Here is a 22,079-nt window from a genome sequence, read left to right on the forward strand (position 1 = left end):
TAGATGGCCATTGAGAGCATTAGGCAGGCAATGCCCTGCTCTGCACTACACCAAGACAGTTCATTCTGCCAGTGGTGTGATCTAGAAGGCCCAGAAATTTTAAACTAGGGAAGAGTAAAGGATATGAGGAATAAATCTGGGGAGATTAACAGTTTTAAAGCCTTTGTTTGAGACTTACGTTGTCTCTTTGAGAGTCATGGACATAAAGCAACACCTAATTTGGGACTATAAAGAATTGTGTGGAGGTGAAGAATATCCTTGGCCCAAGTAGCTATGACCCATCCACAATAATAAATCATGGTATTGGGGATGATTTGATCCAGCTGTTAACAGATCTGAGCCACAATTTCAGCAACCAGCAGCTGAAGAGCAACCTAGATACCTTCCTCCACTACTTCTGAGTTATTCTGACTGCAAAAGTCTAAGACTATGGTCTTCTTAAGGTTACGGAAAGATTTAACAGAGTACTGAGGAGTTGCCCAAGGACTATCTTTTGGCTGAGGACCCTGTAGAGTAGCAGTGTTCTCCAGTACTGGTCACATGGTGACACAATGGAGCAACTGTCTATGCAGATGCTAAACCCCCACTTCCTCAGCAACTTAGCTACTGAAGATCCAGAAAAGGTCAACCCACCAAAGGCCCACTGTCAAGTTGTTGAGTATCAGCAACAGATATGATTTCATCAATGGAAATGAAAGGCATAAAGGTGGTTGTTGAAGCAATGGATCTGGATAAAATATCTGAGGGAGATGAGAGAAAAGCTGAAGGAGAAAAAAACAGCAATTATTGGGAATATCCAGTTGGTCGAGCAGGATGAGGAAAAGGACATCTCAGATATAATCAGATAGAGAAGAATAAAACCAGTGTAGTGTCATGGAGTCAAGTTTCAAGGAAGTGGTCAACCATCAAACTGGAGCCACTCGTGTCATGGGGCATTCAATTCAAATTATTTGTCTACATACTATGCGAAAACTGTCATTATTATTCAAGAATCACTCAACAGTCAGGCTGAGATCAGAGTCGGAGGATGGGGAAGGGGAAACAAGAGTAAAGAGCAATCAGAGATGGGGGTTTACACATTTGCCTCTTTAAAATAAGGAGTTGGGGCTAGATTTCTTCTAAGATGCCATGCAGTTCTGTATCAGACCCTCCAAGGTGGCCGTGTCCAACCTTCCAATGCAATGGCTTGGTCCCCATGTCTTCTGCTAGCTTACAGCAGATTCCAAGTCCCTGCTCATGCTGTTGCCCCATCTGGAAGATTCCTATCTACGTAAATCCTGCCCTACTTTCCAGACGCACTTCAATCCCAGTTCCAACACAAAACCTTTCCCCAAATAATTCAACCAGAATTAACTGCTCCATTTTCTGGTCTCTAGCATTTTTATTCTGTACCATTCAATTTACTATTTTAATTATACATAATTATTCTTTCCTTCCCTTGAAGACAAGGATGTCTTCTACATCTCTGTATCCCTTATAAAGTCTAGCAAAGTGCTGTACACATATTATGCATCTGAATGACTTTTAAGTGTCCAAATGTCTAATTATAGTTAACTGTAGAGGCAAAGTCTATTAAGTTATAAAGTCAGCATTCAGGATAACACCCAGATCAGAAACCCTTCAAAGAAATCTATCTGAATTACCAACCTGTCTTCTTAGGCTTTGGTCCCCATCACTGCATTAACTACTTCCATCAACAACCAAAAACTTCTGAACTGGGTAGCCAAGCCAAAACCCCAAAGATGCTGGAAGTTCCTTTTAAACTTCTTGGCCTCAACCAAACCCAGTGCCAACACTTTACCTAAGGTTTGTAGTCTCTGTCCTACCACTGTTCCATTAAGAGTACTGCTGAGCAAGGATTGAGTTAAGAACAGGGGGACAGCTGAATATGTACAAAAATGTGTGTAAATTAATATTAACAGTGTCACATACATGTCAGAGGAGATTGTGACAAACAAGTGCACAATGTAGTGTGGTTTAGTAGAAAACACCTGGATTTGGAGTCAGAGAATAGGATTTCAATTCAATCTTTAAATGGTGGGCTTGGACTGGGAAACTCCTAAAGTTTCCTTCCAGTTCTAGATAATACAATTTTTAAAAACCACACAAAATTTGAGATCTAGAACTTTAGCTGGGCTTCATAGCTAATGCTTGAATTCTTGACAATCCAACTCTACCTTAAATTGCCTCATTCCCTAAGAGCAACTGTTCCCAATCCTCCCTCCCTTCACTCTGGTTGCCTATCACATTCCCAACCCACTTATATCAAGTGACTTTCCCCTATACTCCACTAAAGATTGAGGCCATTTGACACAAACTGTCAGGATCCCTCTTCTCCAGTTTTCAATATTCTCAGCATTATAACCTGCTTTTTTTCCATTTCTTCCATAAATTATTTATTAAAATCTGCATTATCCTCAACCTGGAAAGCTTTGCAAACCTTTAATGGAAATGTATTACTATCACTTTCTTCTGCCTCTTCCAAGACTTAATCCATTAGTCATCCCCAATCTTCACTTGGCTCCTCTTTCTCCATTGACTCCTTCCCACCTGCCTGTCATTATTTTTATCCCCAGCTGCCTATTATTATCACCATAATTAATCTTCTCTAATCATAAAACTGGAAAAAAAAAAAGCCTTCCTACATCCTCTACTTTCATCCACTTAACATTCCATTTTACTCAAAATACATTTGTTTTCCAAAAGCAACACTTGCCTGAAACTGAAATCCCAATGGTTACCAAAGACCTGCTTATCACAAAACCAATGGCCTTTGGTCAGTCCTTATCCAACTCTCCTATATCCTTTCTGATCCTTCATGTGGGTATTCTAAGTGTCTGTCCAAGGCCCCCTTTTTCTTCCCTCTATACCTTCCTAGCAATCTTATTCTCACCTCTATGCAGGTTACCCCCAAATCTCTATTTCTAATTCTGATCTGAGTTTTAGATGCACATCTTAAAGGCACACAAAGGTACTTACTAGTACCTCAAACTCAGTATGTAGAAAACTAAGCATATTATTTCCCCCTCAACTTTACTGTTCCTCTTTTAGCTTCATTATTTCTATCTGTGGCACCCCTATTCATGCAGCTTCTAATGTTCAGAACCTTATTTTTTTTTCCTTCTCTCCCTTATCTTTCATATCTAATTAATCAGTTAATGAAATCTTACTAATCCCATCTCTGAAACAACTCTCAAATCCATTCCCTATGTTCAAGGCCATCTTCACAGGCCCTCACTATCACCCACCTAGTTATCACCCACCTAGACTATTTCCCACCCTAACCCACCATTCATAATTCTGATAAAGTAATTTCTTGTGCATAGATGTGGCCATATCAAATCTTTTGTGGCTCTCTGATGCCAAATAAGGGTTAGACTTGTTTGCCTGGCATTTAAGACCCTCCATAACCTGGCAATATCTTATTTTTCCAGCCTTCTCTGCCTCCCACTTGTGCCTTTACTAATGCTGTTTCCTTTGCCTACTATCTGCCTTTTTTTCCTATTGTAATTCTATGCAGACCTTCAAGCCCAACTCAAATGCCACCTTTCCTTGATGACTTCCCTGATTCTTATTTCCTCTTATAGATCCTCCAGATTCTCTTATGTTGTTTCCCCCCTTAGCCCCAATATAGCATTTTGTTACACTTAGAGCAAGCACAAGGCATAGCAAACCAACTTGAAATTCTCCCTTTGATCCTAGCTGTGTGACCACAGGCAAAACACTTAAATCTCTCTCAACCTATTTCTTCCTGTTAAATGAGAATAATTTACGTCAGAGGGTTATGAAGCTGAGATCACATTAAGCACTTTGCAAACATCCAAGTGCAGTATGTCAGCAATTTGGCAGCTTCCTCACAGATTATAGTTATGTGGTTTTCTCTCCTACAAGGCTAAGTTCCAGGGCTAGGGTTGTCTCAGCTAACCTTGATCATCTTCCCCAGTGCATGCACAATGCTCTGTGCACACACAAAAAACAGATGACAGGTGCTGGGACTCTGAAAAGGAATGGAAAAATGAGGGACAATGAGTATGGCCAAACTGGGTATTTTTTAAAGGTCAAATCCACAGCCACAGGTAGCTAATATTTCCCGTTTATTTGGGGTATGGGCAGAAAGGGAAGAAATCCTTGAACCCTCACAAATACGTATTCATATTCAATCACACTGAAACATGTTTCAACAGACTGAAAAAGTGAAACAGCATTTCATTTGTACTGGGGGGGGGAGATAAGGATTGGAAAACAATCTAGGAAGCTTGGAAACCCATCCTGGCTCAAGAAAAAGAACTGCTACCATACTCCTGAAAAGGAAAAATGAGACCCAAACTTTTCCCTCTCTGAATGGTGATAACCACATTCCTCAAGACCCATATTACCCTCTCCCACACTTCCTTTAGTGGTATGCTGGGAAATCCCTTTAGTAAATATTAGAAAACCTAGCTTTTGAGACACAGCCTACATTTTCCCTTCCTAACAATATCAATATCTTCACCTCTACAATCTACTTGCCGAAAATGAGGTCATGAAAGCTCTTTCTTCCAAAAAAGTTTCTCTTGTGTATATTTATACATATATAATGGTGAATGGTAAACTCCTTTCCAAGAAATATCAGGACCAGAGCCCCTTTCTATGCTTAACATTCAATCAACTATTCTTTGGGGAGTTTTACTTTCATAACTGAAACCAATCCTGGGGAAAGGTACCTAGATTGCTGGCCCCTCTTCATTGGCCTTGATGGGACAGAAGTTGGGGTATCTTGCCCAATACACTTCATTTTATGGTGGCAGAATTCCAATTAAGAGGAAACTTTCCACATTTTTCATGTTCATAGAATATTCCTCAGGATAGAGTCTGTCAGAACTCCAAGAACATGCTCTAATCAAACATTTTCTTGCATTAAATGTATTTACTGGAGCAGCAGACTCTCACTCTCTCATGTGGATGGATTCTCTGATATTTAATGCAGCAACTCTGATGGAACCTTTGCCCATAGTCATCACATTCAAAGATTTCTCTCCAGTGTGGATTCTCTGATGACGAACAAGAGCTGAGCTATACCTGAAGGCTTTCCCACACTCACTACATTCATAGGGATTCTCCCCTGTATGAATTCTCTGATGCTGAATAAGACCTGAGCTATAGGTGAATCTTCCACCACATTCCCTACATTCATAGGGTTTCTCTCCTGTGTGGATTCTCTGATGCTGATAAAGATGTGAACTCTGACTAAAGGCTTTTCCACATTCATTACATTCATAGGGCTTCTCTCCAGTATGAATTCTTTGATGATGAATAAGGGTTGAGCTCCGACTGAATGCTTTCCCACATTCATTACATTCATAAGGCTTTTCCCCAGTATGTATTCTCTGATGATGAGTAAGGGTTGAACTCCAACTAAAAGTTTTCCCACATTCACTACATTCATAGGGCTTCTCTCCAGTATGGATTCTCCTATGTAGAATAAGAGCAGAGCTACAACTGAAGGTTTTCCCACAGTCATTACATTCATAAGGTTTCTCTCCAGTGTGAATTCTCTGGTGCTGAATAAGGTGTGAGCTCTGACTGAAGGCTTTCCCACACTCATTACATTCATAGGGCTTCTCCCCTGTGTGGATTCTTTGATGCTGAATGAGGTCTGAAGTTCGATTAAAGCTTTTGCCACATTCATCACACTTATGGGGTTTATCTCCCACAGAACCTCTTTGATGTATGACAAGGTTTGAATTAAGACTAAAACTATTCCCAAATTCTTTGTACTGCTGGACTCTCTCACCTGTGGGGCTTTTCTGATCCTCAACTATTACTTGTCTAAGATCTCCCATCTTTCTCCTCAGTCTTTCCTCCATGGAGTTTCCCAGGTGCCTCTCTAAATTGCCTTCCCATTCACAGGCTTCTCCAAATTTGAGACTTGAAGGAACATCTTTTTGGAATCTTCCCAGTATCACCCCATGTGATTCTGCAGCTTCAGAAATGTCTTGATCATTCCTAGTTCTGGTCTCACCATCTGACACAATAAACAGAAAACATTCTCTTCAGTGAAAAGAACAGAAAGTAAAAAAGAAAGGGAAAAAAATCAGGTATCATTAATATATCCAGGACTAAGAGCATAGAGCTTTTATGTGCTGCCAAAAGGTTTTACAGAATAGGTAGGGAGATAGGGCAATATGGAGAATTATGGATATTCAGGTAAGAGAAAATAAGGTTGGTAAAGGTCAGCAAAGCCCAGAAGTATTCATATTAGCACACAAAGCCAAGTAAGAAGATGGAACTGAATGGGCAGTGGGCTATAGTAGTCAAACTATTAGGCAGAGAAGCCAAGGGACAAATAAGCAAACTGGAAAAAAGTAAATAATGAAGAAGAACCTATCAAGTAAGATGTAGGAATAAGCTAGCAGAAGAATCTAAAAGAATGGAGAAATGATTATGGGAAGTTGTAATTGGAAAAGAAATTCATAAGTAGTAAGGAAAAGCTGTCACAGGGTCCTGGAGCTAAAGAGGTTGATAAGGTTGATAAGTGGGGAAACTGTATCAAAAAAGATGAGGCTCTCCTACTTCCTGCAGAACCCTGTCCCCGGCTTGCTTGCAGGTTAGTTGCCTCATATATATATGCAAAACAAAGGGGTGGCAATAGATAGTTATGTCCATTTCTGGCGTATCTTAGGACCCATGCTTATATGGGCACATTAACCCTGTCAGGAAAGGAAGCTCAGTGCTCACATTCTGTATTTACTTATTTATTTATTTATTTATTTATTTATTTATTACCATGGGATTTTTTTTACAGAAAGTTCAAGGCAAAGGAGACAACTATGAATGAGCTAAATAATTAGTATTTTAAGTCTGTAAATCACTTAAATATTAAAGATGTGGATGACTGTGTGTCCCTTACTCACCTATACAAGAGGCACTTTGGAGTCCCTGGCTTTCAGTTCCCTTCAAATCCAGGACCCATGGCTCTTCTTCTCCATCCAGGTGAGAGATTATCTCAGGATTTGGAAATGGAAAGCCTGCTCATAAGGAAAGAAATTTGACAGAAAAGTTTGTGCTGCTCACACTGAGCTGCTCCAGGACTCAATCTTATTCCCATTATCTACAGAGAGCAGATGGAGAAAAAATATACTGGGTGAACCAAAAGAAATATGCTCTCAAGAGCAAGCTGAGATAGGGTCAAGTTTATAATCTGTTCCTACAAGGGTAAGTTTATGTTCCCTGTCTTTATTAAGAAATGTTTAACTAGAGACAATTATATTAGAGCCAGAACAAGGTGACCTAGGTCTACCATAGGCAACCTGACATATGAGGAATGTAAGAAACTAGCTAGAGCCCAATAATGTTCTCATGTACATAGCAGAAGGGCACAGTCAGTGTATTTTCACATGGAAAGGGTTAACCCTTCTCTTTTTTAAAGGACTTCAATGTTTCATACCCAGTGAAAACACATTCCCGTAATTCTCCAACATCACATCCCTGTAGAGGTCCCTCTGAGCAGGGTCCAGACGTTTCCATTCCTTCCGAATGAAGTACACAGCTACATCCTCAAACGTCACCAGTTCCTGTAAAAACATGTGTAATTCTAAAACCATGGGATAGGGTTAGGAAGTGAAGTTGAGTAAAGAGTTCTAGATAGGGTGATGACATGAAGTGAGTATTAGTGAAGTAAAACCAGAAATGAATCAGAAAACAGCAAATACAGATTTCCCTCACCCAACAAGAAAGGACTGCATACCTGGGAACAGAAATGAGGATCAGGACCCAAAATAGGATATTACTTGGTAGAAAATTTTCAATAAGAAGTGAAGTCACCTTTAGGTAAGAGTGGGACAAGTGAAACCACAGCTCACCTGAGACTTGGCTTTTAGAAGTGCAGCTGCCAGCATCTGGTCTCCCAGGTTACCTTTATCATGAGAAGCAGAAACTTTGGGAGAAGGTGGAGCTGAGGGGGGAAAAAAAGTAATAAATAAGTCTATCTTTGCCCTGCCACTCCCCCAACCTAAATAAAAAAAATTCACTGGAACCCAGGAAGATTCTCTTCCCACATACCTGACTTGTAGTTAATTTTAAATCCTCAACTAGCTTTTATCAAGTACATGTAGTATTTGTACAGCTACAGCTCTGAGTATTCGTCCTTAAAAAACTTAACTCTAATTTCTAAAATACATCTCCATCAATGTACAAATGTGACTCTGCACATATTCCATCCCTCAACTGTCCTCATAAATTCATTTCCACTCAATACTATCATTAGTGCTTCTTAAACTACATGTCCTATTGCCAAACAAACGACACAGGACAAAGACTGAGATGCTCATCTTCCTTCTGTTAGCCTTTTATACTGCTTCTTCAACAGAGGGAGTAAAGCAATCATTTTTCTTACATCTCAAGAGGTAAGGAAATTCTGCTTTGACTTAGGTCCTTACTGCGACTGTTTCCTGCACTATTAGAGATGAGGTGCAAAGTCCAAAGAGAAAGTCCTTGGATACTAACTTTTCATCAGGCCACCTGGACCATCTCACTTCTCCTCCTCTATTCTCTCCTCAGCCCATCCTCTCTTCGGGAAACCAGTTCAATGCTCCCTTAGAGTTGTCTTACCCTATTTCTGTCCTATCTCAAGCTCTGCCAAATACTCCTGATCTTCCCACTCACCTGTCTCTCTTCCACTCCTCATCGGTCTTAAAAGGAAAGCTAACAGTTTCAACTAGTCCAGCCCTGGCTGGGGATATAAAACTTTCTTCCCCCAAAGAGTATAAAATACAATGCAAATTCCTATTTCACTGTTTTTATTTGATAATTTCTATGTGCATATTTGTGCCAATGAGTTATACACAACTTATACACAAGGGCTATGACTTTGTACAGTGCTTCCTAATGATGAGTGAGAAAACCCTATAAACACCACCCACTATGGGTGAAGTAATACCATACTAACTCAAAATGAAAACTCCATATAATAGGCAAGAGTCAATATAATATACTTGTGGCAACCAACTATTTCCTACTCCTGTGAGTAAACTAAGGAATAATCCCAAGCAACATATTTCAGAATTCCAGCTCTTTAAAAGCACAGGCTTCTGTTGAAATGGAGTCAGCAAGACTGCATAAGGAATAGGATTTAGCAGTGCTAATGATTCTCCTGTGATTCCAGCCTGATAATTTAACCAATCCAGATAAAAAAGACCAGGATCTCATAGGAAGAATGTCCTTACTACAGAATCCTAAGTAATTCTAGATCCAAATAATACTTGCTGCTGAGACCTTCTCAATGCCCATTCTTGAAGAACCCCTTCATTCTGCATTACCACTGTTCTCTATCTCACCACAGTGGAGAAAGTTTTCTGTCTCTCATAGGAATCTATGCTCCTCACCATTCTCAAGCAGGAGCTGAGGTTCCTGAGACACACAATCAGCTTGTGTTTCCATGGGATGCTCTGGAACTCCTTTCTTCTATCAGAGTACAATACACAAGGAATGTGTCTCTAATGACACTGGGAAAACACAATGGGAAAAAAAGTTTAAGGAAAGACAACCACAGGAAATACCTCCAGAATACTTTATATTTATGTAATACCTTACAAATACAATTATATTCATATCTCATTTCAGCACAATTTTACAGGGTAGGTATTACTCATTTTGCAAAAAAGAAAACTGAGGCTCAGAGAGATAAGTGATTGACTAAGGTCACACAATAAGCAAGTTACAGAGCAAGGAATCAAAGTCAGCCAGGTCTATTAGTGGAGTATCATGTTCAGTTTTGGATGTCACAATCTAAGACACTGATAAACTGTAGTGCATCCATAGGAGGGCAGAAAAGATGGGGATGGGCTTAAAAATCATGTCACATGTGAATGTGAATGTTTAGCCTGGAGAAAACTTAAAGAGGGATGGAAATATTATAGCTGTTTTCAAATATTTGAAGGCTGTCACAAGGAAGAGAGATTAGACTCATTCTGTTTAAGCCCAGAGGTCAGAACTAGAAGCAATGGGAAGACATTGCTGAGGACGAATTTTTTAGATCTGATGTATGGTAAAACTTCCTAACAATTAGAGCTATTCAAAAGCAGGACAGGTTCCTTCAAGAGGGCTGACTGGAAGTCTTCAAGAAAAGGCTGGATGACTACTTTTTAGTACCCGGTATTCCTGTTCAGGTATGAATTAGGCTAAATTGTCTCTTGAGTTTCTTCTAATTCTGAGATTGTGTGAGTCTTCTAATGCAATGCTGGAAAAGGGCAGCTGTGACTAGACTAGTGTTTTCTGTTAGAATTAATTTTCTGAAATATAAAGGAAACCGAGGTCAAAGTTACCAAGCCATCTATGATCTGCCTATCAAATCAGGTCACTTGACTCCTCAAAGGTCAGAGACCCTGAATGATTTACTGAACTGATTTTTATAACAGAAAAGAGGAATAAAAAAGTGACAGAATCTTGTTTTGAACATAATTCAACTAGACAAGGCAGGTCACCTGACTAGTTAGTTAGCTTTCCCAAGGTGTTCTTAATCCTACCCAGAAGTCCTCTTCTTACAGGTGATGGTGCCTTTTGTGACCAGAAAGTGTACTGGGAAAGAGAAACCTGTGGTCAGTAGTTAGCAGTCACCCCACCCCCTATCTTCCTTAGAAGATGCTCAACTTACACACCAGCTCAAGAAAAAAAGGAGCTTATCCATTAAGACTTGAAAAAGGAACTTCACCTCTGGCTAATCTTTCTCCAGATGCCAGAAAGGGGAACTTAGCCTCTGATAAACCCCAATTTCTGCTAAAAAGGGAAACAGCCTTTAAAAAGAATAATCCTATGATTATTTTATTATGTCTTATTCTAAATTATCTGCCTCTAAATGATAAAGTCTTCTCAATTTATCTATTCACTAAATCTATAGATAACTGAGACTTAAGCAACTCTGTTTAGTCTGGCTTAACTGTTAGAGCTAGCTTTTCCTAAAGAAAGGAGTTTAATCCTATAATCAAACTAAAAATAAATCAAAGTAATCAATACTAATTGAATTCCTTTTCATTTCCAAGTCCCAAGACCACCTGTGTGTCTCAAACCACTCCCACTTAAAATATGATTTATTAATAAAAAATCATAAACAACCCAATGCACAGATAAATACTGTACTACTAGCTATTAAAAATAAGTGCCTCTGTCTATATATGAAAATGTTTATGTGGAATTAAGTAAAAAAATGAAAATATTTATATGGAATTAAGTAAAAAAAGAGTACACATTTAATATACATTAGATGTGAACAAAGAGTGATGTCAATTGTTTAAATTCATCAGGTTTTGGGTTTTTTCCCATGAAGTTATTTCAAGTTATAACTTTAAAAACAACATCACTTTCCTAGGTTACACAAGAATTCTAACTCTTCTAGATTTGGAATTAAATTCGATGAGTTCCTGGTTTTTTCACTCCATTAACTATCACCCCTGGTCTGAGGGCTAGCGAACCTTCCTTTAAGTTCAACTCTGGGTTCAAACCTCTTTTTATAAGCTATCCATAATCACAAAGCACATGACAGGATCTTTTCAGATTCTGTGGGTAGCAGCATCTACTTTTTCTTTTGAAGCAAAAAATTTTCTGAGAGCTTTTGGCTGTTCGGGGAGCAGTCTTCCTTTAACCCTCCTTCTTCCTCCACTGTAAATTTCTGTGGGTCACAGTACTAGTTAATGCTAATCGACTGTGCTGTGGACCACTGCATTGAGGGAGATTATTCAGAATTATCGTATCAGAAACGATGTGACTCTATATTGTTCTAGTTTTATCCCTATCACTTTCTTTCCTAGTTGCTACCAGAAGCGTTGTCAGAATAAAGCTTCAGTCTCCAGGTGGAAGCTCCAGCTCCGGATCTGAACAGTAGTCAAACACTGAAGGAGGGGGATAATTATCCCTTGATGTTTTATGCCACAATTCAGCTTGAATGCCTTTTGCCCTTATGTCCACAAGAGACTTCTTTTAACCTTAATACCTAGCAGAGAAGTTAAGACTTAATTGTGACTGGGACCCAAAGCAGACTCGGTAGCCATCCCAGTGAAGAATACCAGAAACAATGAAAACTGGTTTCTGCCCCCTTCCTTTCAATGCAGAAACAATTTTTTGCCTCAACATTACAGCCTACTGGCCCTAACCTAGCATCAAAAGGAGGGAAAATACTCAGGAGATGGTTTGGTATCCACTTTTACAGAGATTCTTAAAACATCCTAATTCAGACAGGTAGCTAGAAATAACAGGTCATGTTTACAAAGTTCTCTAAGATCTGCAAAGTACAAAGATCTCACAATCTCTTGAAGTAAGTTGTATAAGTATTACTGAAGCCATCCTATGGATAAGGAAACTAGGGTTCTAAGAGGCCCAAGACCACACAGAAAGAAAATCTCAGGCAGATTTCATGTCTTTATTTTCTTGACTTAAGTTCAGCACTCTAGTCATAATGTTATTCTGCTTCTCAAATACTAGTAACAACAACATGCTAAGGAGCTCTTCCCATCATAATAAAGTGAATGAACTCTAAGTTCCAGTCATGTCCAGAATAGAACTAAAGTGAACAAAACTTCTCATCCTTGTTTCCCTCATTCTTAGCCTGCAGCTACTACTACTACTTCTCACTACTCATTTCTACTATTTCTAAAGCTACTTCAGCACAACAGATGCCAAATCCATTCATGAGGAGAGTCTGTGATGAAAGGAAATGAGGAAATGAGACAGAAACTTAAGAGACTAAGGCTCTGATGCATTCCTCATTACAAGGAAAACAAAGGTGGAAGTTAAAAGACATTCTTCAGAATGAGTCCCCAGAACTGGTACCAATCAACACTTTTCAATGAAAGCAAAAGTCTGCACTTCATTCCAACAGCTGGGGACCTTGCTCTACCTCAAAAAATCCTCATGGGGGATCAAAGAACCTCCCCAATGCACCTACCAATCCCACTCCTCAAAAACAGGGAGAATGATAGCCAGGTAGAAAGAGCAGTACACAAAGGCACGTTCATTCTATTTGGTGCATATGCTGTGTGAGAACAAAATGAATTAAAGGTCACGGAAATTTCATTTATAAATTAAAGAAGGTCATGTAAATTTCATTTTTAATCAGTGAATCATTTATAGTAATCTAATACACATGAACTAATTTTTGTTGTTTTGGGAAAATGCCTACATTTTCAAGTAAGAGTAATTAGATATCAGTTACACCTGTATCTTATGTCAGGCTTTGAAGGTGTTCAATAAGTGTCTTTCTGTGTGGTCTTGAAATTAGGGATTCATTTTTGTGTGGTGCTGAGAAAATTATGGTACAAAGACAGCTACAGGTGAGTATGTGTCCATCTTCATTACAAAGAAATTCAATTCACCATTTATCAATTACCTATTCTATGCAAGGTTGTAATAGGTAAAGTGGATATTTCAAAACAAATATCCCCAAACAACAGCCCATGCCCTCAAGGAGCTTACATTCCCTGGGGGAAGGAAGAAATAAAACATTATACACAGTTAAATTAAAACAAGAGAGGAAGGTAAAGGGAAGGGAATAAGCATTTATATAGCAACTACAATGTTTGGGGAACTGTGCTAAGTACTTTTCAAATATTATTTCATTTTATTTAATCATTTTATAAGATTAAAGAAATAACAAACTTTATGTAGGATGTAGTACTTGACTTAAAAGCTTTGAAGAAAGGTTAAGATTCCAAACAAGTGAATGGCAAACTCAGGAATCATCTTCCTGTGTTTCTATGTAAAGTTACATTCAGGTTTTTCATCCAAAAGTTTAAAGAGACCTGTTTTTGACTGCTTTATAACCTCTCCCTCCAGTTTCTTCATTTATAAAATGAGGTTGGACTAGACAGTCTCAAAGGTCCCTTCTAGAATTATTATTGTTATTATCATGGTTACATCCTGTGGTCTCAAGTAGTTTATGGTAAAATGAAATATTTTCCTAAGTTATCATTATTGTGTAAAAGTGGAAAGAAGTCAGGAGTCCTGTGCTAGAATCCTGGCTCTGTCATTTACTTGCTGGCTGTGACCTTGGTCAAGTCAAGGAACCTCTCAAGCCTCAGTTTCTCCATTATTATTAATAATCTCCATTATTATTCTAGATTGGAATAATATTACTTGTTTAACTTACCTCCCCCGCAAGGTCTCTGTGAAGAAAATGCTTTGTAAATCTTAAAATGATTGTTGTTATTGCTACCAGTACTGGAAGTTGCCAAGAGGTTGCAACCCTCTTTGAGCTGCTAAATGCCCCAGCTGATTGTTTTTGTTTTTTTTCTGATAAACATAGAAGAAGTCCTGTGAAGGTTCACCCCACAAAGCCTCCTGACCCTTCTCCCATAGCCCCTCGCTGCACAGGCCGGGGGAGGAGGAAGGCAGTACGCACCAAAGGTGGGGGAGGGCGGAAGGGAACACAGAAAAAGAGGAGGAAACACGGGATGGGAGGAGAGAAACAGGGGAAGGCAGGAGGAGAGAAACAAGGGAAGGGAGGGAGAGTGGGGAAAAGGGGAGGGGAACGGGAGATTGAAACGGGAGGGAGAGGGAAGAGGAGAGAGAAACGGGAGGGAAGTGGGGAGAGGAGAAACAGGAGAACGGGAAGGGAAAGGAGAGTGGAGGGGAAAACATGGAAGGGGGAGAGAGGAAGGAAACAGGGGGAACAAGAGGGATGGGGAACGGACGGAGGAGCACCCCCGGCGCCGGTTTGGGAGACCCCGTGGGGCCGTAAAAAAGGAGAGCCTTCCCCCCGCCCCGCACCCCCACAGGCCTGGGAGCCCCCCTGCCCTCAGTCCCCGCCGCACTCACCGGGAGCCCGGAGCAGTCCAGGGAGAAGAGCTGAGAACCCGGCCGTGGGCGGCGGGGACCAGAGGCAAGAGGACCGGGAAACAGGCAGGACCTTTCGAACTCCAGCCACGCACGCCAGAAGGACAGAACAATGGCCGGAAGCTCTCTCCGCATTCCCTTCCGGGTGTCGCTTCTCGACCACTCTAGGAAACCCGGAAGTGTCCTCCTCCGTGCTCCGGCGCGTCGTGGGGCTGAGGGGATGCGGCGGCCCCGGCGGCGAGACCCGAGCGCCTCGTCTGCTGGGGCCGCCGCCCTCCTCGGAGACGGACAGAGCCGGCCCGCTGACCCGAGGGACGGGCTCAGGACGCCGAGAAGCAGCTTCCCCAGCCCGGCCTCTAATCCCTACCTCACCGGCCCCGGCCTTTCCCAGCCACAGACGGACCGGCCGGGCTGGTCTTTTTGTGCGGCCCATCTTGATCGACGTTCTTATCCGTCCTCCATAAACCCTCCCCCAACTACCTTACCCATCACTGTCAAGGGCAGCACCATCCTCCCAGTCCCTCATACTCCCAGCCTTGCAATGATCCCGAATCATCCCCTCCTCCCCTTGTCCAAGCTGTAGCCGGGGCTGGTCGAGTTTACCTTTGCACCGTGTCTTGTACCCCCCTTCTGCTCTCTGACGCTGCCACAGGCCCTGGATTATTGCAATAACCTGCTGCGGGGTCCGCCCGCCCAGAACTTTTCCCCACCGATCCATCCTCCATTCAGCCACTAAAGTGATTTTCCTAAAGAGAAGATTTGATAGTGTCAGACACACTCCCTCCCTACTTAAAAACTCCAGCGGCTTCCTCTTGCTTCCGGGATTAAATATAAAATCTTCTGTTTGGCTTATAAAGCTCTTCATAACCGGGCCCCTCCTGCTTTCTAGTCTTCTTATACCTTACTCCCTTCCACTTAGTTTGTGATCCAGTGATAGTGACTTTCTTGCTGTTCCTTGCACAGGACGTTTTATCTCCCAACTCTGTCCTAGACCTTCATTTCTTCCTCTGTGCTATTTCATTTGGTGATCTTATCCGCTGTCATGGACTCAATTTCTGTGCTGATGATTCTTCAGTCCACTTATCTAGCAACGACCTACAGACTTGCATCTTCAGCTGCCTATTAAACATTTCGAACTGTATATTCCCTCACATCTTAAACTCAGCCTGTCCAAAACTGAATTCGTTACCTTTCCCCACCCAAAAAAAACCTCTTCCCTTTCAAATTTTCTAAAAGCATAACCATCCAGTGACCTAGGCTCACAATCTAAATCTCATCCTTAACTCCTTACTCTCACCAACCCCTCATATCCAATCTGTAACCAAGTCCTGTTTATTTTACCTCTTAAAACATCCCCTTCTCTCCTCTGATCCTGCCACCACCTTGGTACATTGCTATATTCTTTTGATTGGTCTCTCTCCTTTGACTCTCTCAAATTAAGTCTATCCTACACCTACACCAATCAAATTAATCTTGCTAAAGGGTAGATCTGATCATGTCATCTACCTATTCAGTAAGCTTCAGTGGCTCCCTATTACCTTAAGGATCAAAGATAAAATCCTCTGGCATTCAAAGGATTTCATTACCTGATACTTCTCACATTCCTTTTCAGTCTTCTCCCACTTTACAACTTCCCACTTACTCTATAATCCAGGGACATTGATCTCCAATCACTTCATTTCTCAACTGTGTTTTTTCACCCTATCCCCAACCCCCATGCTCCCTTCTTATCTCTGCCTCCTGGTTTGCTTGACTTGCCTTCAAGTTCCAGCTAAAATCCTACTTTCTGCAAGAAGCCTTTCCCAGTCTTCTTAGTAAAGTCTTAATGCCTTCTCTCTTAGACTACACTCAATTTATCCTGTATGTAGCTTGTTGTATATAGTTGTTTGCGAGTTGTTTCCCTCATTAGACTATGGGATTCTTGAGAGTAGGGATTGTTTTTTGCCTTCCTGTGTAATTCAGTGCTTAGGACGGGCCTGGGTGCTAAGGTACACCAGCGTTTTGACTAACTCCAAGTTTTACAGAACAAATCTTTTTATTAAGGGGATTTATTCTGTGAAGTTTGGATTCAGTCAAAGGGCAGCACTTGAGGACCTAGAGGGCCACATGTGGCCCCGAGACCACAGGTTCCCCACTCCTGGCCCTGGCACATAGAAGGCACTTAATAAATGTTAGTTGACTTGATTTAACTACTTCTTGTACAGCCAAGTAAAGCTGTGGAACTGGTAATTAGCTGGAAAAGGATATAGCGGGAGTGCTAAGCTAAAGTCTCAGGTGTGTTGGATCTTGGCTGAGGAATATAATTGTACCCTCAAAATATAACCAACTGTTGCCCTGCCTTGTGCCCCTCTATATCAGCTTTTGCAGAACTAAATCTAACCCTAACAAAAGAAATCACATAACACATTCCCAGCCTTGATAACCTGCTTTTTGTCGCATTAGTATGGCCAGGGCTCTGTGCTAGTCTCTCTGACCTCCGTTCCTCACCCCTAAGTTTCTTGAGAAGCTAAAAATGAGTCAGAACATTCTTTAGGGGGAAGGAGAAGAAAAAGATGGCCCATCTCAGAAGAACTTGGGTTTCATATGAAGTTAGTAATATAGGTGCCCTCTATTGAACTTCCACATCTTAACTTTCCCCATCTCTATAAGCTTTTCTCAGCTGAAGTGGAGAGGAAAACTCAGTATTTTTAAATGGAAAAGTATGAGTCAAGAAAAACAGAGATAGACACATTTAATCAATTTAAAAGGAACATGTGGGGTTGAATTGTTTACATGCTCATGGGAGGTGTGAAACAAATGCCTTAGAACTCTAATGTTTTTAAGGATCAAAGAGAAAGGTAAATAATAGTTTAAAGTTGCACTAAGACTTTTGGCATGCCCTGTATGACAGGGGGAAGGCCTGGGAGTAGCTTTGTTCTGTTTTGATGGTCTGAAGAGAATACAGAAGTGGAAAAGACAGGAGACTATATTGGGGAAGAAAGGAGGAAGGATTAAAAAAATTAAGAGTAAAAACTTGGGGGTCAGGAATGGAGCAAGGGGAAGAAAAGGTCTACAACAAAGCTGAAACAGACAATTCCATTTATAGATCACAAATTTCAGGCAAACTCCCATTTCTTTTTTTTTGTTTTGCTTAGGCAGTTGGGGTTAAGTGACTTGCCCAGGGTCACACAGCTAGTAAGTGTCAAGTATTTGGTCTGAGGCCAAATTTGAACTCAGGTCCTCCTGACTTCAGGGCTGGTACTCTATCCACTGTGCCACCTAGCTGCCCCTAAACTCCCATTTCTTTGTCACCTTCTCTGTGAGTGTAAGATAAAAGAGAAGAAAAAAGAGGACAGGATAGAAAAAAATGTTAACAATCATAGCCATGAATTTACTCATAAAATGGAGAAAGGTCAAAGAATAGATTAGAAAAAGAATCTTAATATGTTGCTTACAAGAAACACATTTGAAACACAAAGATTCACATAAAGTTAAAATGAGGGGCTAGAAGATTGAAATCTGTTGTGCTTTTGAAAGCATCAGACACTTGCTTGGTGGCTGGCAGCCAAACTGGTCAGTGGTGTGGTGTAGGTTCATAGACAGGTTAGCATTCTGACAGAACAAAAGATAATCGAATCACGTGCCTCCTATACAGCTGCATGTTGCTATGTTTTACCTTGCTGACTTCTCTGTCACCTTATTGAGAGGGTTATAGGAATTGTTTAAGTGTATGTGATTTTCCTGGAAATGATAATGTTCCTTCAAGTGACAAGTTCCAGGCAATTGTACCCTTGCTGCATATCTGGTGGAGAACATTTGAAGTGCAGATCTATACCTATAATCAGAGGCAGCAGGCACAGAAGGAATGAAGTTATGCAAACTCTCCTACCTAGAGGCATGTGGAAGAGTAATCTGTTTCCAAGAGTACACTCTGTGCTTAGAAGAGCTCAGGCATGCAACAGCCACACACCTGTTGGGAGTTGGTTGTTGTCCTATGTTCTTGAAGAGGACCAAAATGACATCACTATGCTAGAGTCAAGTTACAGTGTGTCCAACTGTGGCTGACCAGACCAATACAAGCTTAGAATGCTTTACCACAGGTTGGGCACAAATAATCCATGTGAACATTAGGAGTGGATTCTCTAAATTTGCACATCTTGAATTTCTTTTGAGCTACTTCAATTCTGCTTTGTTCATAGAGCATAGCACCTTCTCTGATGAGGGTACGCCCTGCTGGGTGGTCCTGTGCCAGTGTCTCCCATGTCACGCAACCAATTCCAAAGTTCTCGTTCAGGAGGAGATGGGTAGATTCTTTCAATTTATATTTTGCCCTCTGGTTCTAAAATATCAGGGCAGTTTTCCTTGATAATTTCTTGAAAGATGATGTCTAGATTATTTTTTTGATCATGGCTTTCAGATAATCCAATAATTTTTAAATTATCTCTCCTGGATCTGTTTTCCAGGTCAGTTGTCTTTCCAGTGAGATATTTCACATTGTTTTCTAATTTTTCATTCTTTTGGATTTGTTTTGCAGTGTCTTGATTTCTCATAAAGTCACTAGCTTCCAATTGCTCTATTCTCATTTTTAAGGAAGTAAGTATTTTCTTCAGTAATCTTTTGGACTTCCTTTTCCATTTGGCTAATTTTGCTCTTTAGGGCATTCTTCTCCTCATTGGCTTTTTGGACCTCTTTTGCCATTTATGGGTTAGGCTATTTTTTAAGGTGTTATTTTCTTCAGTATTTTTTTGGGTCTCCTTTAGCAAGCTGTTGACTTGTTTTTCATGATTTTATTGCATCACTCTCATTTCTCTTCCCAGTTTTTCCTCTACTTCTCTTACTTGCTTCTCAAAATCCTTTTTGAGCTCTTCCAAGGCCTGGGACTGATTCATATTTTTCTTGGAGGCTTTGGATGTAGGAGCTTTGGCTTTGTTGTCTTCTGGTTATATGTTTTGATCTTCTTTGCTACCAAAAAAAGACTCTATGGTCTGACGTTTCTTGCAAGGTTTGTTCATGATCCCAGCCAATTACTTGAGTTATAAACTCTTTATTAAGGTAGAGGTCTGTTTCCAATGTGGAGAATGTATTGTCCCAAGCTTCCAGGGTTTGTACAGCTGTTTTCAGAGACACTTCTAGAGACCTGTAAATTTTCAGTTCTTCCAAGGTGGTATGACAAGGGGCGAGGTGTTTACTCCTTTCCTGGCCTGTGCTCTGGTCTATGAGTGACCACAAGCACTCTTTTCTGTCTTGGAACTGTGAGGAGGATTTCCTCTCCACTGCCACTACAAGCTCCACCATGCCAGCGCTCCTCCTCGCCCCACGACTACCCCTCAGAACTGTGACCCAGATCCAAGCACGGGGAAAGAGATCCTTGGAATCCCCCTCTGATCAGCCACCTGATTCCCCCTCAGTCTGTGGGCCAGAAGCTCAGGAGGCAGCTGCCACCCGGGCCTCGCTTGGGAACTGGGGCTGAGACCTAGCTTCTCTCCCACCGAAGACACAGACTTTTCCCACTGACCTTCTAAGTTGTCTTTGGCATTCATGGGTTGAGAAGTCTGGAAACCACCACAGCTGCCTGTGATTAAGTCCTCTGAGGCCTGCTCCAGGTTCACAGCGGCCTACGCACCCACAACGAACTGTGCTTCTCTCCCAGCCTGGCACAATATACCTTTCTGATCAACCATCCAGGTTGCCTTGGGCTGGAAATTTGTTTTACTCTGTCTTTCTGTGGGTTCTGCTGCTTTAGAATTTGTTTAGAGCCATTTTTATAGGTATTTGGAGGGGCTTAGGGGAGAGCTCAAGCAAGTCACTGCTTTCCCTCTGCCATCTTGGCTCCCCCCCCCCATTTCCAAAGTTCTTAAGAGAGACCTTGAGAGTGACCATGCATTGCTTTTTCTGACCACCACGTGAGTATTTGCCTTGTGTGAGTTCTCCATAAAATAGTCTTTTAGACAAACATACCTTTGTCATTTGAACAACATGGCCAGCCCATCGGAGTTGCACTTTCTGCAGTAGAGTTTGAATGCTTGGCAGTTTAGTTCAAGAAAGGACCTCAGTGTCCTATACCTGATCCTGCCAGGTCATTTTCAGATTCTTCCTAAGACAATTCAAATGGAAGCAATTCATTTTCCTGGCATGGTGCTGGCATATTGTCCAGGTTTCACAGGCATACAACAATGAGGTCAGCACAACTGCTCTGTAGACCTTCAGTTTGGTAAACAGTCTCTTTGGTAGACAGTTTGGTAGACAGTCAGAGACCTCATCTCTCTCATGCTTTCCTTCGGAGCTTCCCAAACTCTGAGCTAGCTCTGGCATTACATGTATCAACCTCATTATCAATGTATATTCTTGGAAAGTATACCGCCAAGGTAAGTGAACTTATCCACAGTATTCAAAACTTCTCCATTTGCTGTAACCAGTGGTTCTGCATATAGATGGTGTGGTGCTGGCTGGTGGAAGAGCTATGTTTTCATAGTGTTAATTGTTATGCCAAAATTAGCACAAGCAGCAGAGAAACAATCCATACTTTGTTGCATCTGAGTTTCAAAGGCTGCAATGAGTGCACAATCTCTGCAAACAAAATATCATGCGCCAACACTCCCATCAGTTTGGTCTTGGTATGTAGCCTTTTCAAGTTGAGTAATTTACTATCAGTTCAGTAGCTGACCTCGATGCTGTCATCTTTCTCATTGACGGCATTTGACAACATGGCTGAAAACATCATGCTAAAAAGCCTGGGAGCAAGCACACAGCCTTGTTTAACTCTATTGGTGACTGGGGAAGCATCATCCATTATCCAGAACCCAGGCAAGCATGCCACTATGAAACTGACATACAATATTGATGAATACCTCCAAGCAATAAAATTTTGACATAATTTTCCATAAACCCTCACAAATGACAGTATGAGATCAATGAACAGTGTGTATAGACTTCTGTTCTGCTCCTGGCATTTCTCTTGGAGTTGTCAGGCAGCAAACACCACATTGACTGCTCCTCAGCCCTTTCTGAAGCCACACTGACTCTCAGGTAGATGACCATCTTCCAGGTGAAGGATCAGCCTATTAAGAGTACTCTGACAAGAATCTTGCCAGCAATAACTAAGAGAGAGCCAATTGTCAAAGGACAATCTATTTCCTTTACCTTTATAGAGATGGACAGTGGAGGTGTCCTTCAACTCCTGGGGGATAACTTCCTTTTGCCCTATAACCCAGAAAATTTCAGTCAGCTTTTGTATGAGCAGACCCCCCACCTTGTAAATCTCAGCTGGAATAGAATCAGCACCAGGTGCTTTGCCATAGGAA

General features: G+C 41.2%; 1 protein-coding gene across 1 annotated transcript; it reads right to left on the reverse strand.

Moving 5' to 3' along the window:
* Window positions 1–1,357: 1,357 nt before the first annotated feature.
* ZNF3 (zinc finger protein 3) lies at window positions 1,358–14,942 on the reverse strand. The gene is made up of 6 exons (XM_027843883.1): window positions 14,782–14,942; window positions 9,363–9,482; window positions 7,842–7,933; window positions 7,427–7,553; window positions 6,894–7,007; window positions 1,358–6,004 (listed from the first exon to the last, which is right to left on the reverse strand). Exons 2-6 carry the CDS (start codon window positions 9,415–9,417, stop codon window positions 4,926–4,928), a joined length of 1,467 nt encoding a protein of 488 aa, XP_027699684.1. The 5' UTR covers window positions 9,418–9,482; window positions 14,782–14,942; the 3' UTR covers window positions 1,358–4,925.
* Between the last annotated feature and the right edge of the window lie 7,137 nt (window positions 14,943–22,079).

Source organism: Vombatus ursinus, unplaced genomic scaffold, assembly GCF_900497805.2.
Source record: "Vombatus ursinus unplaced genomic scaffold, bare-nosed wombat genome assembly UNPS02005197.1, whole genome shotgun sequence".
In the NCBI taxonomy this organism is placed as follows: Eukaryota; Metazoa; Chordata; class Mammalia; order Diprotodontia; family Vombatidae; genus Vombatus; species Vombatus ursinus.

Bases quoted from the DNA above. Each gene is read 5' to 3' on its own strand.
- ZNF3 (XM_027843883.1), bottom strand. From the start codon at position 9,417: ATGGAAACACAAGCTGATTGTGTGTCTCAGGAACCTCAGCTCCTGCTT. The intron at 7,554-7,841 runs GTGAGCTGTGGT...ATGTTTTTACAG, and splicing joins TTCTAAAAGCCAAGTCTCAG to GAACTGGTGACGTTTGAGGA. The intron at 6,005-6,893 runs GTGAGTAAGGGA...TTATTGTGTCAG, and splicing joins CCAAAGTGCCTCTTGTATAG to ATGGTGAGACCAGAACTAGG.